The following is a 16,942-nucleotide window of genomic DNA, read 5'->3' as shown; positions in this document are numbered from 1 at the left end:
GATGTTTTTATTAATTGTCAAAGCTAGTGTGAAAAGAATGCCTCGTTCTTCTTTTCGCACTCTGTTAGGCAAAGAAGCACTTTGAACTATGGAATTAAATGTTATTCCGAAGATCCCTTTACATTTGAAGCATCGCATCTTCCACTTTAGTTAGCATTGCTGATACCAGCAGCAATACCACCTATAAATTATAACAGTATATACAATATCAGCATAATTTAAATAATCTTCTCTAGATTTATAAAACGTATTATATAAAAACATTAAGCATAATATTTAACAAATAATTCGTATGGAAATAAACGATATGATACTCTTTTGATATTTTGAGACAAGTCATAAAGTGTAAAGGAGAAGAAATTTAACAACTTCACGAACTTACTTCATATATTATATATAAATTCAATAACAAACTAATAATTTCAGCTATTTATTTCTCGTTGCAGCAACAACAGCAGCAAGCGCAACAGCAAGCTCAGCAACAGCAGCAACAGCAACCGCAGCAACAGCATCAGCAGCAACAGACACAGGCTAATTCGCCAGGAGGCGGAAATGTGGGGAAAAGCAGTCCGTCGCCGGGAAATTCGGCGTCCCCAGGCACTGTGACGGCGTCCAACAAGACGCAGACCGAGCCAAAACCGGTCGAATGCAATTTGTGCCATCGAAAATTCAAAAATATACCGGCACTCAATGGTCATATGAGACTCCATGGTGGTTATTTCAAGAAGGTAAACAAGTTACGCTTTCCACTATTTTCAAGTGTTTTCTTTCGTATTATTACGTATACAGTATATTATCACAGTATTATATATAGTATTATAAGAATATTTTCAAAGAAAGGACAATATTTTATTCTAATAAGATTGAAATATTATGATAAAGTATTAATAACCCAGATTTTCTTAGCACTGCTGCTTTTCTGCGTTTCTATTTACCGTATTCAGATTTCTAAATCGTTATTTTTGTATAAATTACATAAAAGTAATCATATAAATAAGAAACATAGTAATAATCAGTACAATGGTGTAAATGATAAAATACAATAATCTTCGACAAGGTTACAATGAAGAATTTTACAAAAGTTGCGAGCGCTATAATATAATAATTGCAGCTAATAATTTTGCAAGAATCATCCTAGGAATCATCATAAAAATTTGCAATATTTCATATCAGAAAACAAGAATAGCGAGATAAAGTAATTGAGAGGAAGGAGTCGTTAATTCTAGTCTCGCGTTTGTTCCGCTTGCTTCATCAATTCTCCTCGAGACGGTCTCGAGATGAAAATTATACGGAATCCGGGCTTTGCTTACCTCTTCCACGAACCGCGTTTCATCCCGCGGGGGCAGAATTGAATTTTCAAGAAGAATTTCATGAAGTTTACCAAAGGCTACGGCAACCTGCAAGGTTCAGCGACATTACCATATGAATTCGCAATCCCAGAAACTCGCACGGAGAGCTTCGTGTAATCAGTTGGTGATTTCATGAAAATCTCGACGACCGAAACGCAATCAACCGGTGATTTCATGAAAATTTCGACCGGTTACGTTCTACGACGCTCCTTTCTTCGTGATACATGAGACGATAATCACTGAAAAGGAAAAAACAAGAAGTCTTCTTTTTGTTAAAATGTCAAATTCCTCGTTGATATCAATTAAAACGATAGATGATCAAAAGTGGACGAAAAAATGGAACAAGATGTCCAATAGAATCGAAAAGTATATTTACAATTTCTGTTCATTTTATTACTTACATCCAGTTTCTAATAGAATCGAGAAATGTTGCTTCGTCTTTCGTTATCCATATCCGCGTAAATTCTACGATATTATCGTTCCACCAACGACGTTTTTACGTTGAATGTCGTTTCTATCGAAATGGCGAGAAAAAACTTGGGGCGAATCTTTTTCAGCGTATCCCTACAAACGACACGCCGCGCCATTCGTTAAGACATTTTTAATCAGTGAGAAGAGAAGCGACTGGGGTGGAATCAGAGAAGAGGAAGAAAGAAGGGGGCAGAATCGCTGATCTTTCTATTCCGACGACTGCAACAGCCTGCCTCTTCCTTGACCTTATTAAGAGCCTCTCTGTTCAGATTCTCTCTGCTCGCGAAGAGAAGAGAAAAAGGAAGAAAAGTATGAAATCGAGCAGATCTCGCCTCGTGATCCTATCCCTGATTTCTTCTCACTTTTTTCCTGCCTCTGCAACGATTATCGTCTGCAGATGCATCGCAAAACGAGAAAACGACAATTTCCTGCGATAGTATATTTTTGATAAGTTTCTAATTGTAAGATAATTTTATGATCGATCGGGAAAATGTTAATATCGTATACTTGAAAACGAAAATCTTTTAGGTACGAAGATGTAAATCTTTTAAAAATAATTCATAAGTTGGAGTTTCGTAAATCTACTCCAACAATAATATTGTCCTACGTATCGTTCTACATTTTGCAAGAAATTCGTCGTTTTTTCGTAAATTCGCTTCCGTAGTAGAGCTGATTCTCGCGTCTAATTCGACGTTCCAATTCGCACAAATTTTCTTTGCGACTATCGCTTGAAACACATCTTCGATAAAAAAAAGTAAAAACTCAAAAGTTAGGAATCGGTCGATCGAGCAAAGACAAGAGGTAAACGAGCGCAGATCGTGAGAGAATAAAATCGAGAGATGGAATGGTAAGGCGATGATCGAATCCAAATGAACCCATTAACAAGCTCTTTGCTTGGACGGTGGCGGCTGGAGACGGAAAGATTGGGAAGCAGCCACGGTCGAAGAGGGCTGTGCAAACATTGTCTCGAGCTTTCTCCATTATGTAGATTGAATCTGAACCGGTTACCGGCTGGGTTTTCAACGGGGTCTGCTCTCGTTTCAAACTGCACCCGGAGTTTTCAACTCGCCACTCTCTCGTCCATCCCTGTACGTGTGTGTACGTTGAATCCACGCGCATTCCAGCGTATCCAAGGCTTCGCGTCCAGCCTTCCGTTCATGCACTAACGCAGCGTCCGGATCCATTCATTTTGATCTGTGTACATACACAGATTCATATTCATGCTCGCGGCCGGGGGCCTTTATGTTCGTCGTGACCGTGTTCACGATCAAGCGTCAGAGAGGTCCACGTAGCCGTTCAGGGACACGAGGTGAACGTTCATGGTTCACGGCCGGGGAACAGAGGCGTGAGTGCATTCGGATATATTTGTAGTCGACGTCTGAATACGTGGTTCGCCTGCACTTTGTCCAACGTTAATGGGTTACCACGTGGCTATTGCCTGGAGATGTTCTCCGGATCGGTGTTAGATAGCTGGTGCAGGTTGCTGATTATTTCTATGTCGATTACGAATGTTTCTGTAGTCGATGTGAAAAATTGAGAGCTAGAGGAATCTTCGAAGGACGAGAACTAAGAACGATGGAATTTCCCACGAATGTTTTTCCTTCGATTAATGGATAATCTATCTTTTAGAGAGCATAAAGTAGAAGCTGTGATGAGTAGGCACGAATTATCAAATGGAGGAAAATACACGTGATCCCACACACAAGCTGATTTTTTCATCGATTTCATACCGTTTATATTCGTGAGATAATCGAGGAAATTCTATTTATTCGTGGATTATTCTCGGTCGTTGCGCAGAAACGCAGCTTTTCCGACAATCGGACGAAAAATGTTCAACCTCGACCTGAAACTAACTTGCCGAGCACTTTCGTATTGCTTAAAAGTCCACGTGAATCCCGTTCCTCGTGCGACGTCCCTTAAACGCTTCGGGCCCGACAATTTCCACGCACGGATGTCGATTTAACCGACATATTCCATGAAACGCGCCATTTTCCAACGCGCGTCCGCATCTGGATTTTCTATTCCCTCTCTTCTTGAGAATAAAAATAACACGCTTTAATTCGGATATACCTGAATGAAAAACCGTTGAAACTACTTAGTATTATAACTCTATTTATAGTAGTGGTTCTGTTTCGTTCGACCGAAAACACCATTGATTTCTACGATGGTATATGAGAGAAGCTATTCTAGGAAGCTAGTAGTAAGGTTAAATATACACTGGCTGACAGAAGAATTTCGACACTTACCGTAAAAGAGTTCCATGTGTACATATTTGTTATGTGTTACGTAAAACGTTCTGAAATTTCATCAACATCGTAACAAGACGTGACTGTCACGATTGTATTGGTGAAATTTGCTGATCTAAACTAATCTAAACTAATGTAAAAATATACATATATAGAAGAAAGTAAATATATGAAATAATTATTATCATGCCATTGAAATGGATTTAGGTATATCAAAAATAGCAAAGCTTTACAACAGATCTTTCATAATCCCGCATACACGTGTCAAAGGATGTAATATCGCGAATGTGTTTTAACATTAATTAGCTGCCCTATTTAACTTTTCTGTTGAGAAATTGGAAGGATTTATGAGACAAATTAGAAACAATTGCTGTGATTACCAATAGAAATTGGGAGCAATTTAAAGCTCGAATTAAGGATAAAGTCATTAAGAAAGGCGGATAATGATGATTTATTCGCGTTTCGCTATGGAGAAAATAATAATTATATTTTTTAATCTTTCGTTGCGAATTCGATACGTCGGAACTGTATAATTCAAGAAAATTGATGAAATTCCTCGGCTCTCCAATCTGTATGTGTCTGTTCTTTCATTATTAAACTAAAAATCCCATCGAATCCATTATATGCCGTTCCGATACTATTCATATTGAAATTCTTTTATCGTTGAACCGCATTTTTAATTAAACATCAGTAAAAATACGTTATCTGAATATTAAAGTAACTCTTATCGTGATCGATAGTAACACTCGATATTAAAAAAGGAAAAGGAGTCAGGTATCCAACTAAAAATGATATTAATATTTATACACGTATACGTTCCTTACATCATCAGCACGAACTTCATATCGTATTAATCTCGTTCGTCATAACTTAACAAATTTAACAATTCGTTTATTTTTTTTAGGAATTCAATCATATTTTTAATCGCGAATCCGTCATACCGTTCAATTAAAAAATTTAAATTTTGCAATAAAATCATACCAGACTTTGATTGGAAATGTTAGAAACTGTTGAGAAATGTTATGCATGTCATAAATTCAAAATTCAATCAATATGTGAATTTAGTATAGAGAAGAAGTACAAAATTTCTTACGATACAATTTTCTTATGAAATTTTGTTAATTTACCAAGTCGAAAGCGTATTGTGATATTGAACGCGATACAATCGATACAAACAAAGCTTTGTACATACAAAGTCACCGCTCGAGGTTCTTTATTTCACAAAAGTATCGGGCGATCGATTTTCTATTATTCGAACTGTATCGAACAAAGCAAAACACAAAAGTGAACAAGCAAAAAAGGGGATGAAAAAATATGCGAGCAACGAAATAAAGAACTAAAACAAGAAAAAAGAAGGCGACTCTCGAACTCACTTACAGATCGACGCAACGAAGCATCCTGTGTTCGAACTGTGTCGAGAGGGACGTGGTAAAAAAAAAAAAAAAAAAAAACGGGAGCAAAAAAGGGGGGAAAAAGAGAGTACAAAAAAAGAGTCAGACGTGTGTACATTACGGCACACAAGAGAACTCGCGTTCGGGGCTGGAATCGACACGGATCGAATTGATGAGTCGGAGCCTGCGAACGTTCCGCAATCAATTCCGCGCATTAACGGCAGCCGATCAATATTCATGAAGCGAGCGCGGTACGCCACGTCAAAGACAGAGTTCAATTTCGCGGCAGGTCATATACACACATACATACATATATATAAAATACAAGAATACATAGTATATATTACTATAGTATATATATTATTATATATATTATATTATATATTACACACACACATGTATACGTGACATAATATATACTCTGTACAGAGTGTTGAAAAAGGGTATCTACGACTGAATCTACGACTTTGAGGGTTTGTAGTATTTAGAAGAGAAAATAAGAAATATTTAACTGATCGATATTTCTATCAATATTTTTGATATAAAAAGCAAAATATCCTCGTTTGGATATTCAAGTAACTCGATTTAATGGTCCACGAAAAATGCAGCCAAAGTACAAAATGTATCTATGTAATATGTGCGATATAAAAAATATAAAATGAATACCATATCTAAAAATCTATGCCATAATTTACACGCATAAGCGCAATATGAAAATTAAAAGAGGGAACATCGAACCTAAATTTAAATCTAAACATATCGAATCAAAACTTATGTACCCTATACTATAATCTCGACGTATTTTTTCATCCCCTTCGAATCACCCCCTTGGCAATCCTATCACGACTTCTAGTACGTCCCGTAGATATTCGCATACAAAGCACAGAGAAACCCAGCTACATATCGAAGTAGGAAATTGAGGAGCACGATGACGATCAGCGATTACCGGGTTCACCGTAGTCCTCCTCCACCTCGTTCTATCTTGCTCCCTCGCCATTAAGGTTTCATCAAGATGACAACGTGGACGCCGTAGCGTGCGTATCACGGTGATGCATGGTTCCTCGAAGGGGACTGGCTCTCACGTGAAACAGGACGAAGATATATAGCACATCCGACGTGGACGTATGCTAATTGCCGCCTCGGCGTCCGAAGGACTGGCACAATTAACCCTTCGTTTCATCGGGACCACTAATCTGCGAACCAGTCGTACCCGATCGAAGTATCGGTCGGCGAGGGATGCGTTTCCGATTAACCGGCTGCACCCATGATAGACGAGAGGAGGATTATGGGCCGCGTGGGGAGCATTTGACGTGTGGGTTTCGAGATGCGTTTGGTTAGTTAAGATTTGTTGAGGAAACGGGGACAGTGGTGTGATCAGAGAGTTGTGGGTGTACTCGTGATTAATGGCTTTCGGTTTGATTAAGGGAATCCTCGTTGCTAAGCAAACTCTCTTTAATCTTTTAATTCATTTAATTGTTTTAATTCGATCGCCGGTATTTGGTTACCGTAAAATTTCGTTATTTCGCACTCTGTAGCCTGTTTTCGTTGTACTTTCGCGCGTGTAGAGATTTTACTTTACTTTGCCTCGTATCACGATAATGATACTTTTCCAAGCAACGTGTCCGAAAATGTGATTCGATTGTATAGTCGTTGCAATTGGAGAATCGAAGAGTTGAAACGCGGAGTAATGCATTTGAACTGGCATCAAGAACAGTTGGCCAAGTTTTGAAGAGATCTACCTTGAAGAGATCATTCGAGCGATCTTAAGTAGGGAGATATCACAGTTGATTCGTTTCTCGATTTTTATCAAACATTATGATTAATTGGTGCTAATATTCCTCACACAAATACGAAGGTTTCTCGTATGATCACCATTTCCGACATTTGTCAACGCGTTAGTATATATCCGCGACAGACGATAAGTTGTGAATGTTTCTAAGAAAATTTCGTCGAAAATCGAATGAGACGTTATTTTATGAAATTGACGTAACAAACTTCTAGGATTCTTTTATTCCCTTAATTCAGAGAACGTCTATATTGTTCCAAAAAAAATCTCTCTTTGAAATGCTACCTCTTTCAGACAGAATTAGAAATTTATCTAAAGCAGGGTTACGCAGTTAGAACAACGAAAGGACTGCAGAGATATAAAAACGTTCTTGAACAAAGAAAAAAGAACCAATAATACAGACCACTATTGCTCAGTCATTTCCTCTTCCCCGTCTAGCCTTTCTTCAACTGTCATCTTTATCTTCTCCCTTCTCTTTTATAATCCTGCTTGAAACGCCTGATCTCTTCAATCTCATTCCACGGACATCCCTCTGCCTCCCCCGCCCCTTTTCCATGTTACTTTTCCACTGGATTGCTCCTCTTTCTTTACTCGCTCTCTTTCTTTCTCTTGTCGCGTTTAAGCATCGTTTAACATTCTAATCGATTTATCAATACAAGCCCTGTAAAATTAGATTTTGAATCATTCGCGAATGTTGAACTAGGTCAAATAGAATCGTGTTGCGCAACGAACTTTCGATGGATAACCAAGACTTGTAGTAGATTCGTCAAATGAGCTAATTAGTAATTAGGAAAGTATATTTGCGTCGAATTTATTCCGAATCTTTGATACCGATTGATTTACCTGATTGTTTTCATTGTTTATATTATACGTATATCTCAATGTACAAAGTAGTGGGACAATTGAAAGGAACGTGGACTTGTTGGGATTAACGTCAACTCATGTGTTATTTTCTTTATTTTTCTCTGTTAAGTCATTCAAGTTGCAGTGCATGTATATGCATATCAAAAAGAATTAAAATAATGTTTTTGATCGGAAATTTATGACGAACAATATCAAAGTTATTAGCATAAATATTATTATATTACCATATTACGGATAATATAAATATTTTTGATTGGACAAAAATCACCTAATTCCATAAAATACAGGACAAATTTTATAACATAATTGAAATATAGGAACAATTGGTAATTTTAAGATAAATGTCTGAAAACTTCTAAAATATTAATTTTCTTAAATATTTACGATAAACAAAAGCATTGATTTGAAATGAAATTTATAGACGCCTATTATCTCTACTTATTCTAGGATGCTGAGAATAAGAAAAGTGAGAAGAAGGAGGTCGTCGGTCCGCCTTTACAAACCGCGTCTGTCAGTGTGAGAGCGCTGATCGAGGAAAAGATCATACAGAAAAGAACGACTGGTAAGTTGTATTAGGTACTCGTATTTTAAAGCATGCCACTCGCAATAATATTTATAACTAATGTTAACATAAATTTAATAACAAGTATCGATGTTTCGTATACACCAACCTAATAAGTCCAACACAATAAACGCGAATTCCAAAGAAAGGAGGATAAGGGTAGAAATATCTTTTATTCGTGTAATTTATAGTTCTATGAAATATCGAATAATGACGTTAATATCAAACAACGTGAAAATTCAAAGAGCCTGCGGAATAGAAATACGATCACGATGATTTATGTGCCTTGAAACGTATCTCGGTTGGGTTACGTCTATCTTTCTTCCTCCCAATCTCTCTCTTTATCGCGATCTGTCTTCTCTACAGATACATTTCGCGAACTATCATAAGGAGCAAGACCGAGTTATATTAACTGTCGAGTTACGTTAACTTTCCCTTAGACACATTCAGGAGTCTAACGTGACATCTGGTTACAGAGAATCTGTCGCTGAGCTACTCTGTATACTCGCGAATACTTAAGACCGGAACTAGGGCAACTTGAACGAACATGGAATTCGTTCACCAAGTATAGCGAGAGCGTAACTACGCGTTAGAGAAGACGTTTTAATATAATCGCGATAAAGATTAGAATAATCACAGGTGAATAATACAATAACAGTTTGAATTAGTAAATTATCTTTTCTTTGCTTCATATTTATATTTCGATCTCATTTAAGCTCAGAAAATATTTAATATTCACCGTGAAATTAGAAATACGTTCCTATTGGAAAACTATAATTGCACGTTGTATAACAATACGATTTGTACGAAAATAAACATAACATAACGTTCAATACAATCCACGTTATATCATATGTTATAGAAAACCATCATCATTATCATTGTAAATAATTATATACGTTATTAAAATCACGATACAATGTAGAATGCTGGAAAAAGTGCATCGATGTTAATCTTCAAATCAATGTTCGCAGAGTCGTTTCCGTAGCAAGATATTAATCCGATCAACTTCGAACGGCAACGCTGAGAACACAAAATTCGTGAACGCGATTCCGATGATTCATGCGATTCACGGCGTATCTCAATCCAATCCCATCTCCTCTCTCTTCTTTTCTCCTTACTCTTTCGTATCTATCCATGTTTCTATGTGTCCGTGTCTCTTGTATCTATACACGTGTCTATATTTGCGTCTATGTCTATGTTTGGTCCGTGTCTACATACTACGTCTGTCCGCCTGTGAAAACCGTGTACACTTGCCAGAAGCTGGCGTGATATTCCAGCCAGCGAGAAATCGCGCCTCCTCCTCGTCGCTCTATGCACTGCCGAAGAATCGTGATTTACGAAGCGAGCACGCCAGAATATTTCTCGCATTGTCCACGTTCGAACGATAAATCAAGCTGTGCCGCGATGGTCCTGGGTGGCGTAGGGTGGCGCGAGGGTGGCCGGATGCCGCGCTTTTGTAACAAAGTGCGCGTCGTTAACGATTTATGCGCTATTTCGTCGTCGACCGCTGCCAAGTGCAACGCGAGACGAAACCGTCGTTTCTTCCGCGATGATTCTTCGTGGATCACCGGTCTCGTTCCATATTGAGATTGGTCTACTTAAACTCGCCCCTTGACGTACAGTTTTCTTCCATCTATCCGATCGTAAATGTACAATTTTTGTTTTTAGCAATATTGTTTCATTTTTAATACGATATTTCAATTTTTGATACTTCCATTTTCAATACAATAGGATGCCAAGCGCAAATTAAAGAATAGGAGAAAACAAATGACCTTGCAAGTACGGAAACGTGTGGATTAACGCAAAAGATACGTAAAAAGTGATTGGTTAGCTGTGCCCGTGTCTCACCTCAATTTTTGAAATAAATTTACGAGTCAGTCGATGATTGGTTTATCATCGGATTGATAAAGAATGAATTGTTGGCATTTATTTTTTGGAAAATCAACCAGTCGAGCCTATAGTGGCAGGCCACGAAATCGATCGATAAATAATTTGGTGGAATCGACCGTTCGACACTGTTCGCTTGCTGACGACGCATCGCGTCGCGTCGTCCGTCGTCGACGCATCGATGCAATTAGAGGATGGTTTCTGGTTGAGTTAGTTGTCGACGACGAAATGGCTCGATGTTTGGTCAGAGTCTCAAGAGAAACGACAGTGAACAGCATGACAACGCTTCGTTGACGTGTGAATTCAATTCGACGATTTTGAAATCTGATTTGTGATCTTTCGAAATATTTCGAAATTCATTGAAACTCTTCGGAATCTTTCTTGGAAAATATGTTGCATATTCATTTTTCGAGTTGAACGACAATTTTCAAATATTTTGCTTTCGCATGTTTCATATTTATCCTATATGTTGATAAATAGTTTTCATACAAAATCTACGTTCTACTGTGATATTATTATATTGGAAAATTTTACTCGTTTTTTTAGTATAAAAATCCTTAATGTTCGTGAACTGTTATTAATGTCTCATGATCGAGCTACAGCTTATGGTCTGATAGAAGCCTGATATATTCTACTTATTGATAGTTCTAGCAATAAAAGCTGGAATTCTTTATTTAACTAAGAAGTAGAGATTCTTTCTAAGACGACGATAATCAGATACGATTGCTCGAAAAAATTGATACTTTTGATTTAAAAAATAAGATACAGTTCTAGAATGACCAATATTAATTTTTACGTCCCTTTAATATATTATTCAAGTTATATTAAATACCTTTCCGTCTCCCGTTATATTATCATTAATATTCGCATAATTATTTCCTTTCTGTGTAAAAAGATTCGCTTGATCTATAAATTTACAATTCCGCGTTAATTAAAACGGTGCCTAAAAACGACATTTCCCCTTGTTTTGCTGCTTTTTAATTTCACCGGTATGCATACGTCTGACAGGAAACACAATTGCACGTCAAAATATAATTTATTCCACTACACGTTGAAAATTCCACGTCACGGATAGAATTTCCGTTTCAATGAAGCTATTATTCCACTTCAAAGCTATCGCTCTTCGCTTAGCGCGCGCGTAGCCTTTTTCCTAACTGTCCGTTTCTACGCCACACGATTATTCATTTTAATAATCGCAACGAGGAAAAAGGGGAAGGAAAAAATCGTTCGGTTAGGAACGCGAGTTCTTTGATGAAAACACGGCACGCGTTGCAGCAAACACGATATAAATATTCATTGCGTATTTAGGGGAACTACGTATTCACCGAACAAAACATTCATAAGCAGATAAATTGATTGTAAATGAATAAGTGATCACAGGCGTGCAAACGCGCCGAAGCATGACGCTCGTAATAACGTAATAACAGAAATGATGCGAATTTTAAAACAATTTGCAACGATAATGCCAGTGTAAATACTTAAAATCCATGAAACATCGGTCATGGGGCTGTTCATTCATTAAAAATAATTCGCTCGAATGTAACATTACAGCTCGAACGATTTATTTCTTTATTTAATTTTATTTTCTATGCGTGCTCAAAATGAACAGATAGTCTTTTATAGTCTTCTCTTCCTTCTATAAGCTATAATTCTATAATTAGATTTTTTGAAAATAGTATTTTTAATTCTTTAATCGCTATAACCATTCGTCAAGGTTGGGAAAAGATAATTATTTCTCGCTTTTATTGACGGTATTATGCCTCGTACTGTCGAAAACGTTTAAAATTATCATCTCTTATAACACATATTTTCTATCCATTTGCCAAACTTTCGCAACGATCAGCAGATAACCACGATATTTTACCGGCTCCCCATAACTAGCGCCGTCATCTTATCGTACTTTCCATTGAATTGCAGCGATGCACCCAGCATCGAGTTATGCATCGTCAGCAGTGGCTCGTAGTCCGCCAGGATCCCCAGCAAATTCTGTGTAAATCGTCGTTTCTACTTGAAGAATTATCGTGTCGATATTACTTCCAAGTTATGCCTCGTTTTGAGCGTTTCGTCAACAATAATTTCTCGTATCACGACTACTCGTCATTAATTGAAAATCACACTCAAAAGATATAAGAATACATTTTTATGGATTTTCTGTTAGTTTTAGAAACGATATAAAAACAGACGATAAATCGTGAAAATTTCATATCTATTTTGTACCTATTTATTTTTAATCAAAATCACAAATAACGATAAGCTATAACTTTTTGCGATATTCCAGAGTTAATGATTTGAAACAGTAAATATGCTTTTCTACGAAATAAAAATACGAGTAACGCGGCGTCAAATATATCGTTCGATAAAAACCTGCGAATTAAAAGAATACAAAAAAAGAAAAAATAAACAAATACGATCCAATCGGCGCAATTTAGATCGTTTCGATTTGCTTATTTACAATTTTATTACGTTTATTTTTAAACGTTCGATCGCCACGATTTACTCTTTTACTTCAACCATCGAGGTTTCTCGTGCGAAGACCTTGAAAAAATATCGACCACTCGACTTTTCCGCATGCTTTCCTCCGATATAGCGAAAGCCGCAACGATTTCCTCGCGGAGAAGTAAAAACAACATCGAAGAGCCCCTTGGACTGCGAACAATCTGCTTTTACCGCGATCAATGATTGGCAATTTGCAAAAATCCCCGGCGGTTTCGCCCGCGCGGATTTACGTCGTTACGTGACCGTACAAATGCGCGGCCATCAAATGGATTTGCGGTCCACATAACGTTATGCGTAGAAGCGCCGACTGAAAAATGTAACGAGGCTCCATCGTCGAGCACTGCGTGAATTTCGGCGGGTTAATATGAAACATTGATTTATCGATCAGCTGCCTCTGTAAGCTTTATTCTGTATCTATATGCACGTTTGTGTAAACGTTCGTTAAAATACAAAAAATGTTTCACATTTAAAAATAACAATTATGTATTCTTCGATTGGAATATCATCTGTTTTAATTAGTATTTACTTTCGATTGTAATATTATTTTTCAAATGTAATTTGGTACCTGGTTTTTATTATTTCCTCGTTTAAGAGTAATTTAGCGTCGTTTCATTGCGCCACTTAATTCAGCGTTTCCTCGTGTGGTAAAGGTAGCGGAAGAAAATAGAAAAAAAAGGCAGAAAATTTCGTCGAAATGTTGTTGGTACTACGCACGACAAATTGCACGGAGATCGATCGCCTTCGTTACAATTTCCATCTCCATTGGTCGAACAAAAGCGTTTACAACGATTTCAATTTACCCCCAGAGGGAAGAAAAGCAATAGTCAAAGACGGATATTAATTTCTTCCGGTTGATTTATTGGCCGCGTGGGCTATGTCGACAATGAGCAAAAACGTCGAGCAACTCGCGGTTTCTGGTGTATAACGTAAGGTAAAAAACCGAGAGGAAGTGAAACTCACGGGCTCGTAGCCAGAACGAGGGCCAAATATTCATGGAATATCGTCGTAGAAAAGTTTCCTCTCGCCCTACACAACTGCACACTCTCGACGTATCCCATTTCCTTCTCGCGCCTCGGCCAGGATATGCGCGCATTTATATCTGTCGGGTTTCGTTGCTGTCGTAAACGACGTTCCTCGTCTCGAAATGTATTTTTCAACGAGCCCCGCGTCGTGTCTCCGCGGATGCATCGGCTGTCAATGCTGATCGCACTCGAGGAATTGATGGAAAACCTACGGTATTACAACGGGGAAATTGTTTCCTGTTAATTCGTTACTCGTAGAGGTTGTTTATGTGCGACGTCTGATCACACACTCGCGTATTCTACTGATCGATTTTATAAAGGTGCCCTATAGGACACGAATATCTAGGAATTAGGTTGTTCTGCAAGTTTATAGCGTTTTCCATGTATTTTGATACGTATTGTTATACTTTTCACTAAATTGGATTGTTTACGAATGGATTGTTAACAATTACAAGATTCTAATTTTTCCACCAACTCTCACGCAATACAATATTTTGATCAAAATTATGGCAACAATACATGTTGTTCTAATTAGGAAATATACATATGCACTGTGGAAACTAGATCGTAGATAATATATAGTTTATCGGTGTTGATGACAGATGATGATGAAATAACCGTAATTAGAATTAGCATGACACGATTAAGTAACCTATATACTGAACCTTCCCTAGCGTGACTTTAATGACTATAACGTTGATTTATGTAAATTCGTATTTTCAGCAATGTTTGATATCCAAAAGATTCAATTTTGTTATTATATATTTGTTTTAGATAATCAATCTTCAATAGCAGTATGTAACTGTATTAATAAAAATCTGGTCCATTATCTATAATTTTCCAATTGAATTACATCCTGTAATGAACGAGCTCGTATATAAATTGATAGGCTCGTATATAAATTTGTTTAAAAAGCCGATATATTTTCTATTAAAGAAATAAGCTTCGAAACGAGATTTCTACTTCTAATTGGCTGGCCGTTCAGTGGAATATTCTACCGAATAAGTCTTCTACAGATAAATGAATTTTATTTTGAATTTTCATTTTTCCAGAAATAAAAAGAATAGTATTTATATGAATACGTATTTTAAATGAGGATCATGTGATCATTAAGTACCACGTTCTGCAGATACTTCAAAAATATAGGATATATACACGCTTTCGAGCTTACGAGCAACGTTAATGCTTTCGAGCAACGTATTGTTCGTAAAATATGAAACTTCCCTGTTTTCACTTTGTTTTTCCTGCCGATTTGTTGGAATATCTTATTCATTTTCGCTATTATGCGTTCAATTCATTATTGAAGTATGCGTATACTGATTCACGGGTTTTTGATTGTCGAGTAATTTCAGAGTTTATATGCTTTTAATCATTCGCATCGAATTTACCAATAAATATTAAACGATATTCCACACCGAAAAAACGACAAAATCATATTAGTACGTTCGTTTCGTAGTAATCAACGAAGAATTTAAAAACGCAAATTAAAGTGTACTTTTAAATTACAAGAATCTTTTCTACTTAATGCTTTGAAGTAAAAGTTCCCTAAAAAATATATATCTCTACATATGTGTTCTATCTACTTGGAAATGGCGAAATGTTTTCGAGTTCGAGATAAATACGAGCGTCCCGCTCTTTGACAGAGACACGTTAATAAAACCATTTCCCTTCGTCGGAAGATTATTCCCTTTTCCAGCTTGTACGGTCGTGAAAAGGCGAATTAAAAAACGCACAAATGGATGGAATCGGCGCTCGTTTAAGAAGATCACAGATCTTATAATTTATTCCCCATAAACTGAAACGCTCTTAGAAAGTGCGTTCGCTTAACTGGTAGTACGATTAATTCATATTAACGTCATTATAAGAGAGAATATGTACGGCTGAGACGAGCCAGGGAGAACGGATCGTTCCGCTGCATTCGCTGATCTTCTCCCCTCATTTTCTCCCTTCTCGTTTCTTCAATTAGTCGTTTAAAAAGATCTCGGCAAAGAAGAAGCCGTGCTCGAAGAACGTTACTGCAGTTCTCTCTTGTTAAGCCGTTATTTATGTAAAATTGTATGCCTGTTCGTGTTTGTAGCTGTCCATTGTCTGCTGGAAGATTATATATTGGTATATTCTACTTACAAACGATATTTTTTGCGTATAGGTCTGTAATATGGTTTAACTTGGAAAGTTTTAATTGATCGTAATATATTTCTTTTTCATATCGATCATCACTCTGTTATGTGTCATTAGAGAAAATATTTAATATGATAATTTTCATATAATTTTCAAAGTAAACGTCGTACTATAAAATTAGATAAAAATACTTTGATATCGCCGGATCGTTTACAAACTACATTCTAACACAGTTATAACGTTGTCGTGCTTAAATGCTCTACTAGCAGGAAAATTTTCTCTTAATAATTCCAAATTGATGATCGATGCTTAGTATTTTCATCGTTAAAGATATATTTAATTGGAAACGAGTTGATATTAATTTTAAGACCCGTGCACGGCACAGTCCGCAAGGTACTTCAATTAACTAATAAAATATGTTCGTTCGTAGAATCGACAGGGTACAGTTCCGTTTCGAGAAGCATGCGCCGTGATCCCACGTTTTATCGACGAAAATTCACGCAAGTTACACGCAAACACACACGCCGATCTCCGGGAAATTAAACTGCAATGATAAAGTAAATAATTCGGTTTATTTGAATTGGAATTTATCGAAGTATCGTTTAATGATAACTGAAAAGCGGACTAAAGGTTTTCCAAAGGGTTTCTCAAACTTATTGCATTAACTGCATCCAAATAAGATTAATATTTGTACTACAATAGACATTTTAATTCCTTTTAGTCCTTCGTGTATTGATTTGAAATACA

General features: G+C 36.9%; 1 protein-coding gene across 3 annotated transcripts in view; it reads left to right on the top strand.

Annotated features, from left to right (window-relative positions):
* Positions 1–16,942, top strand: part of LOC117234671 — a 349,263-nt gene that overhangs the window by 316,778 nt on the left and 15,543 nt on the right. For all 3 annotated transcript variants that reach the window (XM_033496110.1, XM_033496109.1, XM_033496111.1), the window contains exons 9-10: positions 447–728; positions 8,555–8,669. In XM_033496110.1, coding sequence (XP_033352001.1) covers positions 447–728; positions 8,555–8,669 — 397 coding nt within the window. The remainder of the gene's footprint in view (positions 1–446; positions 729–8,554; positions 8,670–16,942) is intronic.

This window comes from Bombus vosnesenskii, unplaced genomic scaffold (assembly GCF_011952255.1).
Source record: "Bombus vosnesenskii isolate JDL3184/JDL3185 unplaced genomic scaffold, Bvos_JDL3184-5_v1.1 scf7180000013306, whole genome shotgun sequence".
NCBI classification, from domain to species: Eukaryota; Metazoa; Arthropoda; class Insecta; order Hymenoptera; family Apidae; genus Bombus; species Bombus vosnesenskii.
Note: the sequence above shows the minus strand (reverse complement) of the source record. Positions and strands in the feature narration are given on the sequence as shown.